At 51.2% G+C, this 16,987-nt stretch overlaps 8 protein-coding genes and 1 pseudogene across 8 annotated transcripts, besides 20 other annotated features; 2 read left to right on the top strand and 7 right to left on the bottom strand.

Moving 5' to 3' along the window:
- Positions 1–30: a microsatellite.
- Positions 1–1,501: part of a sequence feature (heterozygous, non-Esmeraldo-like haplotype) that runs on past the window's edge.
- Tc00.1047053507511.91 (mucin TcMUCIII, putative) lies at positions 869–1,147 on the top strand (the record flags this gene model as incomplete). The annotated part of the gene is made up of 1 exon (XM_803838.1): positions 869–1,147. One exon carries the CDS (start codon positions 869–871, stop codon positions 1,145–1,147), a length of 279 nt encoding a protein of 92 aa, XP_808931.1.
- Positions 1,246–1,269: a sequence feature (AT_rich).
- Positions 1,502–2,424: a sequence feature (areas merged during assembly that could not be assigned to a particular haplotype. This can correspond to areas where the two haplotypes were merged or to regions with more than two copies in the genome that were merged during assembly.).
- Positions 2,346–2,375: a microsatellite.
- Positions 2,425–3,844: a sequence feature (heterozygous, Esmeraldo-like haplotype).
- Tc00.1047053507511.81 (mucin TcMUCII, putative) lies at positions 3,212–3,490 on the top strand (the record flags this gene model as incomplete). The annotated part of the gene is made up of 1 exon (XM_803839.1): positions 3,212–3,490. The coding sequence occupies one exon, from the start codon at positions 3,212–3,214 to the stop codon at positions 3,488–3,490; it is 279 nt and encodes a 92-aa protein (XP_808932.1).
- Positions 3,589–3,612: a sequence feature (AT_rich).
- Positions 3,845–4,698: a sequence feature (areas merged during assembly that could not be assigned to a particular haplotype. This can correspond to areas where the two haplotypes were merged or to regions with more than two copies in the genome that were merged during assembly.).
- Positions 4,699–7,437: a sequence feature (areas not merged during assembly with more than two copies in the genome that could not be assigned to a particular haplotype).
- Tc00.1047053507511.71 lies at positions 6,625–7,143 on the bottom strand (annotated as a pseudogene).
- Tc00.1047053507511.60 (uncharacterized protein) lies at positions 7,267–7,668 on the bottom strand (the record flags this gene model as incomplete). Its single annotated transcript, XM_803837.1, has 1 exon — positions 7,267–7,668. The coding sequence occupies one exon, from the start codon at positions 7,666–7,668 to the stop codon at positions 7,267–7,269; it is 402 nt and encodes a 133-aa protein (XP_808930.1).
- Positions 7,438–8,237: a sequence feature (haploid, Esmeraldo-like haplotype).
- Positions 8,060–8,092: a microsatellite.
- Positions 8,238–16,987: a sequence feature (heterozygous, Esmeraldo-like haplotype).
- Positions 8,275–8,315: a microsatellite.
- Positions 8,396–8,482: a sequence feature (T-rich).
- Tc00.1047053507511.50 (uncharacterized protein) lies at positions 8,556–9,029 on the bottom strand (the record flags this gene model as incomplete). Its single annotated transcript, XM_803836.1, has 1 exon — positions 8,556–9,029. The coding sequence occupies one exon, from the start codon at positions 9,027–9,029 to the stop codon at positions 8,556–8,558; it is 474 nt and encodes a 157-aa protein (XP_808929.1).
- Positions 9,148–9,184: a microsatellite.
- On the bottom strand, positions 9,421–11,304 carry Tc00.1047053507511.40 (hypothetical protein, conserved; the record flags this gene model as incomplete). Its single annotated transcript, XM_803835.1, has 1 exon — positions 9,421–11,304. One exon carries the CDS (start codon positions 11,302–11,304, stop codon positions 9,421–9,423), a length of 1,884 nt encoding a protein of 627 aa, XP_808928.1.
- Positions 11,408–11,430: a microsatellite.
- Positions 11,430–11,465: a microsatellite.
- Positions 11,524–11,546: a microsatellite.
- Tc00.1047053507511.30 (RNA guanylyltransferase, putative) lies at positions 11,761–13,530 on the bottom strand (the record flags this gene model as incomplete). The annotated part of the gene is made up of 1 exon (XM_803834.1): positions 11,761–13,530. The coding sequence occupies one exon, from the start codon at positions 13,528–13,530 to the stop codon at positions 11,761–11,763; it is 1,770 nt and encodes a 589-aa protein (XP_808927.1).
- Positions 13,679–13,699: a sequence feature (AT_rich).
- Positions 14,017–15,261, bottom strand: Tc00.1047053507511.20 (hypothetical protein, conserved; the record flags this gene model as incomplete). Its single annotated transcript, XM_803833.1, has 1 exon — positions 14,017–15,261. The coding sequence occupies one exon, from the start codon at positions 15,259–15,261 to the stop codon at positions 14,017–14,019; it is 1,245 nt and encodes a 414-aa protein (XP_808926.1).
- Positions 15,309–15,334: a microsatellite.
- Tc00.1047053507511.10 (cleavage and polyadenylation specificity factor, putative) lies at positions 15,651–16,987 on the bottom strand (the record flags this gene model as incomplete). The annotated part of the gene is made up of 1 exon (XM_803832.1): positions 15,651–16,987. A coding segment is annotated over one exon (1,337 nt), but the record flags the coding sequence as incomplete, so codon positions are not given.

Raw genomic sequence — 16,987 nt, 5'->3', positions numbered from 1 at the left:
TGCCGCCGCTGCTGCTGCTGCTGCTGCTGCGCGACAAAGGCGTTGAAGGCATGCGCAGCGACACCGGCAGGAAGTAGTGGCGTGTTGTGCGGCAACTGGGAGGAGCCGCGCCAGCGAGAGACGGGGTGGAAATACGACAGGCGGACGGTTGCGCGGGAGACGGGGGAGAAACCGCCGCCCGAGGCTCTTGAAATGAAGAAGGGTGGCGCAGCCCCTCGGTGGGAGCAGCGCGAAGCGCAGGGAGGAATTCGTTCAAAGGAAAGGGCGCGCCTCGTGCGGGCGGGGCGTGGAGGGGACTTGGGGATCCAAAGAGTGGCCGCCTCTATTACTCCGACGAGGGGGCCAGGCAGCGTAAACGGAAGATAAAGGAGGCGCCCTTGCAAACGAGTGATTGATGGCGTGCTTGCATATGAGGCCGGCGGGGCATCATGCGGCTTACGCTGACGCTTTTGTTTCGGCCACAATTCCGGGTAATATAAGGGAGCGGGGAGGAAAAACGAAAAGACGGCGTGTGGCTTTTGCCTTCTTATCATTATTATTATTTCACCTCTGTTCCTCATTGGGGGATGCGTCTCCTTGTTTCTTTTTTTTTTGCATCAAACCAGCCTCCGCGTTGGGGCTTTGGCTCGGGAAGAAACGGCGCGCAAAGGAGCGAGCATAAATTGGCGATGCACACATGCAGTTTCTGGAGCCGTACGTCCGTTGCAGAGGTTCGCTTCGCTTTGCTGTAACTGTGATGCCGACGCCTCACCCTCAAGTGCGTGGGTGCGTCTCCGTCAACATGCATTTCTCTTCATTCTCTCCTCTGCCCCACCGCAAGGCAAAAGAAGTTAAACATCTTCCAAGCTATCCATAACAACGACCAATAATGACTACGTGCCGTCTGCTGTGCGCCCTGTTGGCGCTTGCCCTGTGCTGCTGCCTAACTGCGTGCACGACAGCGAATGGTGGGTCTACTAGTTCTACCCCACCTTCTGGTACGGAAAATAAACCAGCTACAGGGGAAGCTCCATCTCAACCGGGGGCTTCTTCAGGTGAAGCAGAAGCCTCCTCAAATAAGAATGACGGCAGCCTCAGCAGCTCTGCGTGGGTGAGTGCCCCGCTGGCGCTCGCCGCATCCGCGCTGGCGTACACCGCTCTGGGCTGAGGCGAGGCGCGACTCATGAGTGTCAGCACTCAGCCGCGTGGACATGTGCGCGTCCATTGTGGTCCGATGTATTATCAGAGAAAAATTTACAGTATGCCTTTTTTTATTTATTTTTATTTTATCTATACTGCTGTGAGCTCCGTGTTGCTCTCCACGTTCGTCTCGTTGAACGTATTTCAGAAACACTCATATGCGTGACGCGCACACGACTGTTTTCGTGGACGGACACTTGTGGATGAGTGGATGCTCACTTGGGGTCTTGGGCGTAGATGTTTTTTTTTTCTGGCTTTTGTGCGGGGCGTTGTGCGACTTTTGCCTTCGTACTGATTCCATCTGTCTTATGGTTTGTGCGCTGCTGGTTTGCTTTTTGGCTTTTGATACTGTGGCTTAGCTGTGTGTGCTTTGGCGGCATTCTCCTTTTTTTTTCTTTCCCATTCTCTTGCGGGACGACTCCACAGCGTTAGGCGACTCTACAGTTTGTGATGTTGATTTGCACATGCTCTGCGTCGTGATGGCGCCTGCACTGGTGGAGGCATTGTGGAGGTGTGGCATTCCAACTTGACGCTGCTGTGTTGCTGGAGAACGTGCATGTGGCCGGTGCGTTTGGAGGTTTGTGGCGATGTGCGCCCGTCTGGGGAGGAGGATGTTTGCTGGAGCGATGGCATTTGATGCTGGCATAATGGAGGGTGCACTGCTTCCGCTTCATGCTATTTCTGTTGATCTTTGGTGCTGACTTCCCTCCGCCACCCTTCACCCATTTTGTGTGCGTTGGAGGCTGTTGTGTGGGGCGCTCCTGCTTTTTGCGTTGCTGTCACACCAGCGGCGTTGCAACACCGTCTGTTTGCGGTGCTTTTGTGGGTTCTTTGTATGGTCCCTGCCTGCGGCGGATTGTGGGGGGGCAAGCGTATGCCGTTGGCGGCCAGCGGAAGGAGGGGACGGCGAAAGTAATGAATGAACGCCTATTCTTTTTCTTTTTTTCGTCACCCGCGGCGTATTTGTTGGTCTGTTGTTTCCCTTTTGCTGCTGTGTGCGGGCGGAACAAAATAAAATAAACATTTGTGCGGCGTGTCGTTTTTTTTCTTGTTGTGCGCGCTGTCCTCCGCGACGGGCGGCGTGGCTTGGGGTTGTCGTAGGGAAAAGAATAGGCGGCCACAACCGAGTCGCGGCCAATTGTGAAGAGAAGCCCCTGCCCTGGAGTTGCCGCCGCTGCTGCTGCTGCTGCTGCTGCGACAAAGGCGTTGAAGGCATGCGCAGCGACACCGGCAGGAAGTAGTGGCGTGTTGTGCGGCAACTGGGAGGAGCCGCGCCAGCGAGAGACGGGGTGGAAATACGACAGGCGGACGGTTGCGCGGGAGACGGGGGAGAAACCGCCGCCCGAGGCTCTTGAAATGAAGAAGGGTGGCGCAGCCCCTCGGTGGGAGCAGCGCGAAGCGCAGGGAGGAATTCGTTCAAAGGAAAGGGCGCGCCTCGTGCGGGCGGGGCGTGGAGGGGACTTGGGGATCCAAAGAGTGGCCGCCTCTATTACTCCGACGAGGGGGCCAGGCAGCGTAAACGGAAGATAAAGGAGGCGCCCTTGCAAACGAGTGATTGATGGCGTGCTTGCATATGAGGCCGGCGGGGCATCATGCGGCTTACGCTGACGCTTTTGTTTCGGCCACAATTCCGGGTAATATAAGGGAGCGGGGAGGAAAAACGAAAAGACGGCGTGTGGCTTTTGCCTTCTTATCATTATTATTATTTCACCTCTGTTCCTCATTGGGGGATGCGTCTCCTTGTTTCTTTTTTTTTTGCATCAAACCAGCCTCCGCGTTGGGGCTTTGGCTCGGGAAGAAACGGCGCGCAAAGGAGCGAGCATAAATTGGCGATGCACACATGCAGTTTCTGGAGCCGTACGTCCGTTGCAGAGGTTCGCTTCGCTTTGCTGTAACTGTGATGCCGACGCCTCACCCTCAAGTGCGTGGGTGCGTCTCCGTCAACATGCATTTCTCTTCATTCTCTCCTCTGCCCCACCGCAAGGCAAAAGAAGTTAAACATCTTCCAAGCTATCCATAACAACGACCAATAATGACTACGTGCCGTCTGCTGTGCGCCCTGTTGGCGCTTGCCCTGTGCTGCTGCCTAACTGCGTGCACGACAGCGAATGGTGGGTCTACTAGTTCTACCCCACCTTCTGGTACGGAAAATAAACCAGCTACAGGGGAAGCTCCATCTCAACCGGGGGCTTCTTCAGGTGAAGCAGAAGCCTCCTCAAATAAGAATGACGGCAGCCTCAGCAGCTCTGCGTGGGTGAGTGCCCCGCTGGCGCTCGCCGCATCCGCGCTGGCGTACACCGCTCTGGGCTGAGGCGAGGCGCGACTCATGAGTGTCAGCACTCAGCCGCGTGGACATGTGCGCGTCCATTGTGGTCCGATGTATTATCAGAGAAAAATTTACAGTATGCCTTTTTTTATTTATTTTTATTTTATCTATACTGCTGTGAGCTCCGTGTTGCTCTCCACGTTCGTCTCGTTGAACGTATTTCAGAAACACTCATATGCGTGACGCGCACACGACTGTTTTCGTGGACGGACACTTGTGGATGAGTGGATGCTCACTTGGGGTCTTGGGCGTAGATGTTTTTTTTTTCTGGCTTTTGTGCGGGGCGTTGTGCGACTTTTGCCTTCGTACTGATTCCATCTGTCTTATGGTTTGTGCGCTGCTGGTTTGCTTTTTGGCTTTTGATACTGTGGCTTAGCTGTGTGTGCTTTGGCGGCATTCTCCTTTTTTTTTCTTTCCCATTCTCTTGCGGGACGACTCCACAGCGTTAGGCGACTCTACAGTTTGTGATGGTGATTTGCACATGCTCTGCGTCGTGATGGCGCCTGCACTGGTGGAGGCATTGTGGAGGTGTGGCATTCCAACTTGACGCTGCTGTGTTGCTGGAGAACGTGCATGTGGCCGGTGCGTTTGGAGGTTTGTGGCGATGTGCGCCCGTCTGGGGAGGAGGATGTTTGCTGGAGCGATGGCATTTGATGCTGGCATAATGGAGGGTGCACTGCTTCCGCTTCATGCTATTTCTGTTGATCTTTGGTGCTGACTTCCCTCCGCCACCCTTCACCCATTTTGTGTGCGTTGGAGGCTGTTGTGTGGGGCGCTCCTGCTTTTTGCGTTGCTGTCACACCAGCGGCGTTGCAACACCGTCTGTTTGCGGTGCTTTTGTGGGTTCTTTGTATGGTCCCTGCCTGCGGCGGATTGTGGGGGGGGCAAGCGTATGCCGTTGGCGGCCAGCGGAAGGAGGGGACGGCGAAAGTAATGAATGAACGCCTATTCTTTTTCTTTTTTTCGTCACCCGCGGCGTATTTGTTGGTCTGTTGTTTCCCTTTTGCTGCTGTGTGCGGGCGGAACAAAATAAAATAAACATTTGTGCGGCGTGTCGTTTTTTTTCTTGTTGTGCGCGCTGTCCTCCGCGACGGGCGGCGTGGCTTGGGGTTGTCGTAGGGAAAAGAATAGGCGGCCACAACCGAGTCGCGGCCAATTGTGAAGGAGAGCCCCTGCCCTGGAGTTGCCGCCGCTGCGGAGGGCGTGAAACACGATCATATCACGCCTCCGCCCCGGAATAGCGCCGTGGCTCAATAATCCATCGCTGCCGATAATCAGCACAATAACAAAACCATAAATCAACCAACCAAATAATTGATCAATAATGAGAAGTGAGAAGGCGCCTGCCACCAGCATCGACGTTATGCCGCATCTTCGAGAAGCTTCGCGCCTTCTCGCCGCGCAGAGGCAATGTTGGGGGGCAGAGCCTTTCCACCCAGGCGGGAAAACTGCGCCAACCCTTTTCGTGAGGCACAGCTTCCCCAATTTCCAAGTGTCCGCCTCATGTTTTGTCTAATTGCCGGCAGCGCCGGGCAGCGGAGTGGATGCGGAATTGCTTCATCGCAAAATTCACGTTCGCCGGTTTTCACGATGTTTGCTTGATGCCCGTGGCGTGCCGTGCGGTGGCGGGTCGGTCCGTCATTGCTTTAGTGCTAAAAGCCACATGTTGGGCAGCGAAACTCCACCAGTGGTGATCCCATCGGGGTCTCGTCGGCGGGCGAATTGTGTTTGGCACCCGTTCCCGCGCGCCGCCAGCCGCCAACAATTCCCCCGCCCCAAAGCAGTAAACCGCTCCATCCGTGCATGGACGCGTCTGTCGCCAACATGGCAGGAGCTGGCGAGGCTGCCCCAAGGCAAACGAGCTCCTTCTCCGGCAATTTGCGGGGTCGCTCCCGCCCCACTTTCGGTGCGTATGGCGGCATGTCTGCGGGATCGTGAGGACACGACAGTCGGGGATGCAATATGTTGAAAAAACAAGAGCTAATGTCAAAAGAGAGAATCCCCCGCACCGCCGCGCAGCATCATACGGAGGCCACACCATCCACACCCTCAGCTGCAGGCGTTCGGAGAAACGCGGCCTCCCTCAATCCTCGTCTTCGCATCGTGCCTCAAGGCGGCGCTCTTCGTCTCGCGGCTTAAGGATACACCAATAGATTCACACCACTTGGCGAGAGCCTCCTGTTCTCCTGTTGGCGCCACTTCTTGGCCGCACATTGGCCCCGCCGAACCACGCTCCTCCGCAGCCCGCTGGTTCGGATACCGCAAACCCAAACAGGTGCCCTTACCACGCGCGGCACCACAGACTGCGGTCTTACCATCTCGGGGTCCTCCGCCAAGACCCTCGCAGTGGTGCGGGAACTTCCGGACAGCATTCGTGGCTCGTGTGGGGGCGAGTCGATTCCACGAGATCCACAAATCCCACTCGACAGCCGAAACTCGCCCGTGCGTATCCGCCAAAAGAACCGCCTGTAAAAAGACACATCCAAATCCACCAAAGCGGCGGTTTCGTCCCACATTGCGCTAAGATACTGTGAAATGTGAAATGGCAGAGCAAACGTTACCTCAGCGTCCTCATGGGCGTTCCTTGCCTTTGGCCATGCGATGAACCGCCATCTCTGTCCTGACGGCTTGTCCAACACCGCCGCAAAAGGCACCGCCAGACCATCCTGCGACGGTCCCTGCCAACGCTTCACAAATACTACCTGCCTTTCTCACAAGCAGCGCATGCTGTGCGGAGATCCTCAAATTCAATTCGTTCCCATCGCTCGTCTAAATGACGGATCGTAACACAGTGTCCTTCCACGAATCGTCAACACAGTCGCGTGCCGTTGGATTCATCCGCCGTCGGATCCACTTCAGGGAGTAAAAGTGCACACGTCCACTCTTCGCCGGGGCAGGCAATCCTCCTTCTCCTCCCGCAACGCAACCCGACGGCTATGGGTGCGCCAAACGATGCTGTGGCCCTCAGAAAAGATGGTCGTGTGCCGTCCTTCCCCGGCGACAATTGTGCCCACAGCACCGTCGCCCGGTGCGCCAACTCGTTTCCACCAACAGTGTCAACCGCACGACGTCTTGGGGAGGTATCCCACGGCATCACCACGAGCGCAGCGTTGAGAGAAAAACCATGCCGAGCGGCCGCACCCGGAAATTGATGGTGATGCCCCACCTGTGCGCGCCCCGAAGTCGTTGCTTCCGGAGCCGAAAGTACTTTTTTGTGTGTTTATAGGCCTCCTTGCGCAGCTTCACTCGGCACGCCGTGTTGCATTGTACAATCCAACCACGATCGCAGCATCGTGCTTCATTGGGCGGGGGTGCGGCATGCTCTTTCTTTGCTCTCCGATATGCCTGGGGGAATGGGCGGTCCCATTTCTGGGCACCTCGATAGCACCCTGAATGTCCTCGAACCGCACTCCAGCATCGTTATTCACTGTCCGGAGGATCCATATGACTGAGTGTACGCAGTCGCCCTGACAACTGGCACGATTCCGTAAGCATCTCTTCCTCGCGAATAGCGCACACCCAGGGCGCACCGCTCTCCCCACGGCTGTCTGCATGCCGGGGCCTGGCGCAGCCGGCGTCGGAAAGGTGACCCAAGACGCATCCAGGAGCTGTGGCCAGGCGTTGCACACATTATGCATTCCAATACGCCGTCAAATGGTGCGACCGCGATCCTCCGGACAAATCCCTGCCTCCCACGGATTCCCCGCTTGGGCCCCTGTGTGCCCCGTGGGCCGAGTGACAGCTCTAATCCCTCTGGCACGTCATGAATTTGTAGGATCTTCCGATTGTCTCTGCAGTATCGGACGCATTCCTTCTTCCCGTGGCAGAAGCGGTGGAGACTTGTGACGGGCCTGGCTGAGTGCTGATGGTCGCCAAGTTGTCGTCCCATTGAGGGCCATGAGCGACCTTTGCATCGGCGCCAATCGAATCCGCACCGCCTGGAACTGCGCGTGGGCATCTGAGCTGCATTTCAGTATTTTAGCCTTCAACTGAGCCCAAGCGCACTCATATGGGCGCTGCAGCGCCAACTGCCTTCCCTCAGGTGCCGCGCAATTGCTCCAAACAGTGGTGTGCTTCTTCCTCTTCAGAGAGGCTCGAATGGACTCAGGGTTCCTCGGCGCTGTGATGGCAGCGACAGAGTGTCGCAACGAGGTGCAATTCATGCCGTTGTCCTGGAACCGCCTTGCAACGAATTCGCCGCCCGCTAATGGTGGGAACGCCGCCCACGTGGTGGCTCAATGGCGGGTTATTCGCTGGGCAAAGAGAAAGTCAAGAAAGTGCCGCTGGACCACTCCGCCTCAGAATGTGGTCGTGGGCGTGTCTGTCTCGTGAATGTCGTCCAATCCACGAGTCCGCCCATAAATCTTTCCCTAAACAAATATGCTTTGCGCCAAGCTTCACAATGATAGATGGGAGAGAAGGCATTATTATCGTTGTTGCTTGGCATGTTCGCCGGGCGCTGGTGAAGTATGCCCCATTTTCTCCCGCCAAGCCCGTGAGAAAATGTCGACTAAAAAAAAAAAAAAGACCCACCGGTGCTCTCGCAGACGCTCCAAAAGAAAAAAAAAAAAAAAAAGAAAGAAAGAAGGAGACGCTTAAAAATCTCATTTATTTCTTTCGATTTATTACCGCACATTACTTACCAGGAAGAGACGTATTTGTGTTCACGTTTACTTAATAGTGGTATGGAATTGCAGATTTTTACCCAAACACTTTTCTTTTTTTCCCAAAATTTTTTCGCTTTTTTTTCTTTACCTTTTAGCCTGAACAAAAAAAAAACAAAAAAAAAAAAAAAAAAAACAAACAAAAACACACACACAAGCAGAAGTCGCAAGTTTGAAAAAAACAAAAAAGTTATGGAGCACAACTCAAATCAGCCGAAACAAACGGAAAAAAAAAAAAAGAATGAAAAAAAGAAAAACAAACACATACACACAAAAAAAAAAAAAGAAAGAAAGAAAAAAAAAAAAAAAAGAACGAAAAGACTGGCACCCGAAGTTTTAACGTCGGTGCGGAAAAAAAAAAAAGAACTCGTGCTTAGGCATGCCGGTTAGCTCATGAGGGTTGAAGCAAGCACGGTCATTAGCAAAAGAGGGGTGAAAAAACATGTGGATCCCCCGGAACTGCTGTCTGCGGATGAAATATGTAACGTCGGTTCACCAATGCCACTTTGCTGCTTATTGATCTTTATTCGGTCGTGGATCCACTTGGCAACTGCATCAGCCCTTGTCCTGTCCTCCCTTGTCGGCAGTCTTTCCCTCGTGGCCAAAGACAGCGACAAGCGATCCGGCCCGGCGTCGTGGGGAACGTTTGCGGCAGTGGGTACATTTTTGGTCGTGACAACAGTTTCGGTGCTGGAAACGGTTTCAGTCTTTACCACAGTTTCGCCGTTGGGAATAGTTTCGGTGTTGGAAACGGTTTCGGTCATTTGAATGGTTCCGGCGTTGGGAACATTTTCGGCACTGCAAAGCGCAAAGCACAACGCAAAGAGCACCGTAAACAGAACTCCGCAAAGTGGCTTCATTGGACGTATTCGTTTATTATCGGGAGTAGTGGGGGTTGTTGTTGTTGTTGCAGGGATTGCCTTATTAGTATCCTTTCGTCTTATTAGAGCTCTCACAGGGCTCGGCCAAGCAGAAACGAAAGGAAAACAAACAAACAAAAAAAAAAAAAAAAAAAGGAAGACGTAGTGGCCACGGCAGAAAAAAGGGGACTCTTCCTTGTCGGCTGGTCTAGTAGCCAAGCCAACAAGAACGTGACGTTCATCACAGGCACATGGGATGCACAGTCCCCGAAACAAGAAACAAAAAAACAAAAACAAAAAAAATACGGCTTCTATCGTGTCGGTTTTCTTTTTGTTCCTATTTTTAGTTTTCTTACTGCCTTCAAGGCGGGGTGAAGCGGGAAATGAGGCTCTATCCATCCGCGGTTGTAATTCCTTCTGGCCGCGTGGGCGGAATGTGCTTTACAGACGCGCAGGCCTGAGCCATACGTTCAAATGGCCACTTGGGATCACTTACAAAGACTTCTTGCTTGAACATTGTTGTGGGCCGGACCTTCCATTGGCACCGTCCCTGGAAGACAAAACGTTTGGCTCCCCGTCGTCCTTTATTGGGCCCCGCGTGGTAGTCTTGGCGAATACACTCCAAGATGTTTCCGTCGTTGATGCAATGTTGAGTGACCTCCGTGTCGGGAACATGGACAGGGATACCCTCCACAATATTCTCATTTCCCATTTCCTCGCAGAAAGCGTCAAATGTCCATGAGTCACCGACAAAGTTGCCATTCCAAACACGAAGTTCAACAGATTTTTTCCGCTGCAGAGGGTACAGAAAGTTTCGGCTGTCATACCCGCCAAACATGACACCATCCGGGTTGACAAAGAGGACACCAGCTGCCTGTGGATTTTCCGACTCGCACGCCTCTATCGATTGCACAGGATACCAGGGAAGCAACTCCACCGTGCTGCTATTCATGTCTTTTAGTTTTTTCTTTAAGAGTTCCACTCGCTCATTAACAAGCATTTCTGACGCCTTCATTTCACCCATCATGAGAAGGTCAGATATGTACAATTTATCACCGGCAAACGTGGCCTCAAAAATAAACCCAACCTCATTGTTTTCCACGTTTCCTTTGGCCAACTGCGTTAAAGTCGATGGCGCATCTATAAAGTAGAAGACAATGTTGTAGCTTGGAAGGTGCACGTACACAGCACCTTGGTACCCAATCAAAGAGACTTTATCCCCTTGAATCCAGGGAGTGATCATGTAGCTGCGAAAGGCATACGCATAACGGGCGAAAATTGCATACTCTAACAAATAATTTGGTTCCGAGAACGGAAATAGCGATCCTTCGCTCAACTTCAACTGCTGCGTTTGCGCATCCAGAATGGCTGTTACCAGAGCGGCGTTTCGTTCCAAGGGGCAACTGGGCATCAGTTCCACTCCCTTAAGTGAGATGTTGGAGTCTTTTGTGAAATTTACTTCTCCCAATTGTCGCAGAGCGTCGGTCACTACTTCATCCAACGTTTTTTCTCGGCACTCCACCACAAGGGTCGGCTCACCTTGAAGATAGCTCGCACAAAACTCATAGCTCTCGGGGTGAAGCTGCCGTTGTAGTGAATCGTCGTAGTCAACGCCCCTCTCCTTTGTGTTATCCAAGTCATTGTCAAGAACAACAATAACATCAAACTTTAGATTGTGTTTCTGCAGAAGAGAGTGGACATAATAAGGCTCATATTTGTTTCTTACCACAATATCATCAATAACAATCCCCTCAAACGAATTCTTGCGGGAGAGAAGTTCTACCAGAGGGGCAACGTAATCCGTAGGGGAAACAACAGCGCCCTCCTCTTTGGGTTTCAATGAAATATATTTGTAGTTGCGAGCTTCTGATATTCGTTTTGCCACCGTTGTTTTTCCTACACGTCGGTAACCAAATACAACAATAACAGGTCTTAGCTTTTTATAAGAAGGGGTTGAAACGGAATGCATTGGATTCATGATCCCTGCGTTATATTGTTGTGATCGTGCTCTTGGATGGTTGTACGATTGCACTGGTTCATTCTGAGGCATGGGTGGCATGTGGTTCGGGTTGGAAAATCCATGTCCCATCATGTGCCGCGGCATCTGGTGGGGTATCATCACCGGTGGCATTTGGTGTGCATGATGATTGGGATAATACGATGGATATCCATGGAAGCGAGGGTCCTGCTGTCCCATCCTTGTGTTTGTATCCATGACTGGATCGATGCCGGATTCCGGCATATTCCAAGGCATTGCATTGGGATTTAGGGACATGGATACTGCTACTTTCTTTCCGGTTGTGTTACTAGCGGGTGTTGAACCTGATCCTGAAGGGTTCTCCCTTTGGGGGTTCCTTTTTCCTCTTCCTTAATAATATTATATATATATATATATATATATGTTTGTTTGTGTGTGTGTGTGTGTGTTGTGTCTGTCTAGCCTGTCGTGGAGTTCGTCTGCAGCAACGAAATGGGTGCGGAGGCAACATAAAAGAATAATAATAATAATAATAATAAACAACGGTGGTAAAGGAGAAATAAATGAGAAAAAAAAAAAAAAAGATTCAACTTTCATCCATAAAACCGTTTTGTTTCCCTTTCCTCACCCCCCTTCTCTCTCCGTCACCTACATTTCTCATTCCCATGCCATCGCCCACCTCCCTCTCATCCAATGTGTGTGCATTTATGTGCGCATGTGAAACGGATATCTACGTGTATGAAAACGCGATTCTCATGTGCTCCCATAAAACGGAACCTTCTCACACAAATCAACGAGTTCCTCCAAGCTCAAATGCCTCAAATCCACAATCTTTTTAACAATACTGTGCTTATTCGGGGAGGGTTTGTCATTGCGCAGACATCTAAACGACCACCATGTTGTTGTCTGGGGTGACGACACCCCTTCATTCGTCTCTTTTCTATCTTTTAGAGCCAATTCAACAATAATTCCATTGCACAGACCATTTTCCTGTACGAGCGTTGATGGAATAATTGCGAGGGCACCTTCGTATGGAATTTCCCCAAAACCACCGTTTGCTGAGATATCATCCGTGACCATAAGTTCGAAGGTCCAACTGTCCCCCTTCAGTATTCCATTCGCCAAACGAAAATCAACGGTGCAGTGTTCGATGGGCTTCCACTTCACAAGAAATCTGTCTCTCCCAATCTTGTAAACATCGTTGTGCTGAAAGACCAAACCATCTATAGGCATTTTAGCCTCTTTCCATTTCGGAAGAAGCGTTCTCAACATATTGATCGGGACATAGTCCTTTAAAACAACCGCCTGTGTGACAGAGGCTAGACGACCAAAGAACTCCCGAAGTATCTTTAGCCGGGCCTCAAACCGCATCTTCTTCCCCTCCAGGCCCCCCAAATACAAATAGTCCAGCACGTAAAACACCGGGTTTCCATCATGTATCACCAGCTCCGTGTCAAGTAGTACTTCCACCGACTTGTCGTGTTTTTTATCCGTGATAAATTTTTGGGTTTCCGGCGGAAAATCACAACTCATTTCAACACCATCAAATAATTTGTTAAAATCATAACAATGTGTGAAGGCAGCGGGAAATCCTATATAACCATAACGCTTGTGCTTCACCAACAAATAACGTTGCCCATCGGCCTTTAAAGTAACATGAAAGGTAGACAATAAAGAGCGCAAATTTTTATGGCCAAAGGAGAAGTACTCTCTATCTAGATATGCGCCAATGCCGGATAATGGGGCTGTGTCCTTTCGTCCCGAAACATTTCCCACAGCTGCATGCACACAACAAACAAGTTCCATGTAAGTTTCATAATCCTCAATCAATTTCATGCCCTTTGCTTCACGGCGTGCGGCAGGGCAAAGTTTAATACCTTCAGGATTCGCCGGCAACTGGGTTCCAATTGCTGCCTTAATTTCTCCAAAGACATCCTCGATGGTGGCATCCTCAGTGACTTGAATAGTCTTCAAACACCTAATCGGAGCATAGATTGTGTTGAGCGTGACGGCTTGTGCCTTTTGCTCAACCACGCGCCAATATTGATGCGCCGTCTTATTGTCCTCACGTGACTCTGCACGCTTGGATGCCAATTTTGCATCTATAGCAAGCATAAAGACAAAAGGAACAGGAAGTTTAACGGCATCCAGGACGGACTGTATGTAAAAGGCATCAAACTCGCTATTCACAACAAAGCGATCGAGCACAAGACCATTGTAACGTCGTTTTTTCCCCTCCCCAAATTCCTCTAACAAGACCCGTCGCAGCTCCACAAATGGCTGCTTCCCTTGCCTGTAAATGTTTCCGGAGGAGATATGCAGCAGATTGTATTCCTTCGCGAGAAGCTCGCTTTGTGTCGTCTTCCCCGCCCCACGACAACCAAAGATGAGGAAGACGAGAGGACGCTTAGCGGATGGGGATGACGCCTCGTTGCTAAGTTCCTCTTCTCCGACGGCATTGGACCCAGTGCGACGAAGAAATGTCGGAATAAACGCAGGCGCATCGGGATTGAAGGCTGACATGACGGCGCACTAAATTAATTATGATCCGTCGTTGTCTTTTTTACGACTTGCGTTCTTTTCTTTTTTATTATTGTCTCTTATTTAGACGTGGTTTGCCCGTATTTGTATGTTTGTCTGTTTTTTCTTAATGGACCCTTCCCAATCAAGCTAATTATTTATAATAAATATTGTTATCACTATTATTGTATGTGCTTCCCCGCCCACAAGAGAAAAAGAGAGACAAAAGAGTAAAAGATATGGCGAAAGAACACGAGAATGCAGCGCCTTACAAACTCACAGACCCTTTCACACTATCATTCTTTGCTCGGTGCCTTTACGTTTCTTCTCATCAGCGCGTACACTGCCCTTCCCCAACCGGCATTTTTTTCCTTCTCTTATTATAATTAAGTCGCCTTGTGTCGCCAGTCGGGGACGTACGACTGTAATTGCTGTGGCACTCGCTCGGCACGGAAGAACGTGGAAAGAGAAGGGAGGAGGGAGTGGCGTTCATTCCTCGATGATGTTCTTGTACTCCCCATTTTGCAGCCCCTCCGTGTACGTGTACGCCCTCGGCGTCCGCCAGTCCTCGCCAAAGTACTCCACAAGATACGACACGGGGGGCACAAGAAAACCGTCGGCCCGTGATGCCACAGCGGGGTCGCAGAATGGCAGACGAACCAGCGCCTCGCGGAAGGATGCGTGACGGTAGCGGTACATGCCGTGGCGACGAGAACCCGCGTCTTCATAGTGCGATGCCGTCCACACAAACGGGCCAAACTGAGAGATGAGCGCCGCATCCTCAGCGAGAGGCGGGTAGTACACATTTAAGTCAAGTGCCACTCGCGTCTCATGATGCAAAAAACGCAACTCCAGTCCCTTCTCCACCGTCCCGCAGATGTCCAGCAGCACAAAGTGGCCGTCCAAGGCCACATGTGATAATAGCGAAACAACAGCGGACTGCGCATCCTCCTCCATCGTCCCACCGAGTCGCTGCAAGTCCTCATAGAACACACCCACGTCAATGTCATTATCATGGGGAATAAAGTACCCTTCACGGTGGGCTCCCAACGCTGTGCCACAACACAAAAAAAGTGGCACACTAAGAGAGTTTGTCACACACAAAAAATCTAAAAGTGTGCGTTGAAAGAGCAATTGCCGCTCAATGTCTGCCAATGCCGACATCGATCTTTGAACGTGAGTTAGAAAGACGTTTTTAGACATCTCCTCCTTCCCATGACAAACACTGCTTGGGACGCTATTCTGACATTGCGGTTGCTCCGTCTCTTGACGCATGGAATTTGAGCTAGCTGAAGTTTCACTGGGAACATCATCCAATTTTACCTCACAGAACTGAGCAAGAAAGTCGATCGTGCCTGCAATTTCGTCCTTCGTTAGTGTCCGTGCGGGATTGCAGAAGGCCTCCCAGCAACTCTCGAGGTACGCACTATTTACCATACGATGCCCACCGACCCACTCATGTTCCTTCTGCAGCCATTTCTTCAAACCCTCTCTTCGCCTTTCCAGAGTGGTGGACCATCCGCGACTTGTCTGTTCCACGACGCAGTCATTCCTGACATCCGGTGGTGGAAAAAAATTAGGCGGAGGAAAATCACATGAAGGCGAAGTGCCAAATGTCTCCTGAGAATCCCCCGCTGCAGCGTCGCAAATGACGCATGGAGACAAATGAATATGGGGCCTAAAAACCGAGACGTAGCGGTGTGAGATAAAAATGGCGCACGAAAAACGGCGCATCTTTCCCCTCACGGTTTTCGCTTATTCCCGTCTCGCTGGGACACACAAACAAAAATAACAACAACAACAACAAGAAGAAGATGAAGCAACGCAAGATGGCGTCCAATTTCGTTTGCAGTCAACTACAAGAGAGGGAGAAACAAACAACATAAAGAGAAGAACAACGCCCAATCTTGTCCCACAAATCCAATAACATTTTTAATGTGTCACACCCATTCATCTCTTACGCCTCCTCTTCGATGGAATCCCTGAATTTTTTTTTTTTCTCTTCTGTTTGTTTGTTGTCTGTCTCCTTTTTATTCTCCCCACCCAACTTATGTTGTATAAACGAACGCACACACAAACACAAACAAACGTGAAAGGAGAAGTGTAAGAGAAGGAGCGAGCGGTTAGAATAAATTGCACTCTTCGTAAACGAGGGAAGCGACGTTGGTGACGCGTTCCAACTGCGTGTAGGCGGCAGACGCAATGGTCTTCCGCGAGTGAATGTCAAGAAAAAAGAACTCGTTCAGCAGCGAGGCAGACACGAGCATTTCCTTTGCCCGCATTGCCGTCCGCGGCGAGCCTTGACTCAAACCAAGAAACATTCGAGGGGTGAGTCCTGCGCTGTGCGGCAGGTCAATCTGAAGACGACGCATCAGCCATGACGCCGTCCGATTCGCCTGCTCGCCAATCGGTACAATGAACCCAATCTCGCCATAGTTGGTGACGTAAAGCGTGACACTGGAGTTTCCAGCGAGGGAGCGGAAACGCAGAGACTTAACCAAGCAGCCACCAGAAAGACGATACTCCCCATCAAGCGACAAGACAGACTCAAGCACCTTGTTCGGACTCCCTGCCTCAGTTTCCTGCACACGTGGCGTGTAACCCATCACAAGCAAATTCCTCTCGTCATCAGAGCACAACAAACCGAACGCACGGTCGTGGTACATCATGTCACAATGAACCACCGACACGGCGTTGCGATCCTTTCCAAGCACACTCAGTGTGTGATTCTCCTCGTTGAAGCGGGCAATTGCGCAAGAACGCGACAAGTCTCCGTAAATAAGGTAGTTGCGGAAAGAAGACATTCTCGTCACATAAGTCCCTGCATACAGCAAAGCCCCCACTACTAGTTTCCTTTTTTCCCAATCAAAGCGAAATAGCTTGATCGTCCCACCCACGGCAACGGCAATGTGGTGACGAATCCCTACAACCGCGGTGGCTGGGCCATTCAAAGGCTCCGAATGAAAAAGAAGAATCTTCCGCTTCTTCTTCGTGCACATTGTTGCAAGAAGAAGAATGCGGCCCCTGCAGGTAATATCTTCCCCAAGAGGGAAGGCTGTACTCACGACACAGACAGGTGCCGTATGAAGACCCTCTGCATCCTTCTCACAGTGAATCTCCATCATTTGTGCCCCTAGTACTCGCTCATTTTCTTCCAGGAGAAGTGTATCCGTGCAAGCCCAGTCTGTGGTAGACATCAAGCGAATTTCAAATCGATCTGCCATTGGCACACGAATACCTGCATTTGGGGCAATGGGTGGCATGTTACATACAGGTGCCTCGGTTGTAATGCTCTGGACACCGCCCGACTCTTCATCGTACACAATGTTTAATTGAAAGTCAAACGGAGCTCTTTGAGGTCGAAAAGGCTCCTTCTTTGATGTCACAACAAAACAGCTCCTTGCTGGTGGATGGTACACCACAAAATGGGGAGTAACGCCAAGGTGAATGCGGCGAGTAA

The sequence above is a fragment of the Trypanosoma cruzi genome, genomic scaffold, assembly GCF_000209065.1.
Source record: "Trypanosoma cruzi strain CL Brener 1047053516003 genomic scaffold, whole genome shotgun sequence".
Classification (NCBI taxonomy): domain Eukaryota; phylum Euglenozoa; class Kinetoplastea; order Trypanosomatida; family Trypanosomatidae; genus Trypanosoma; species Trypanosoma cruzi.
The sequence above is the reverse complement of the archived record's forward strand: the minus strand, read 5'-3'. Positions and strand labels throughout refer to the sequence as shown.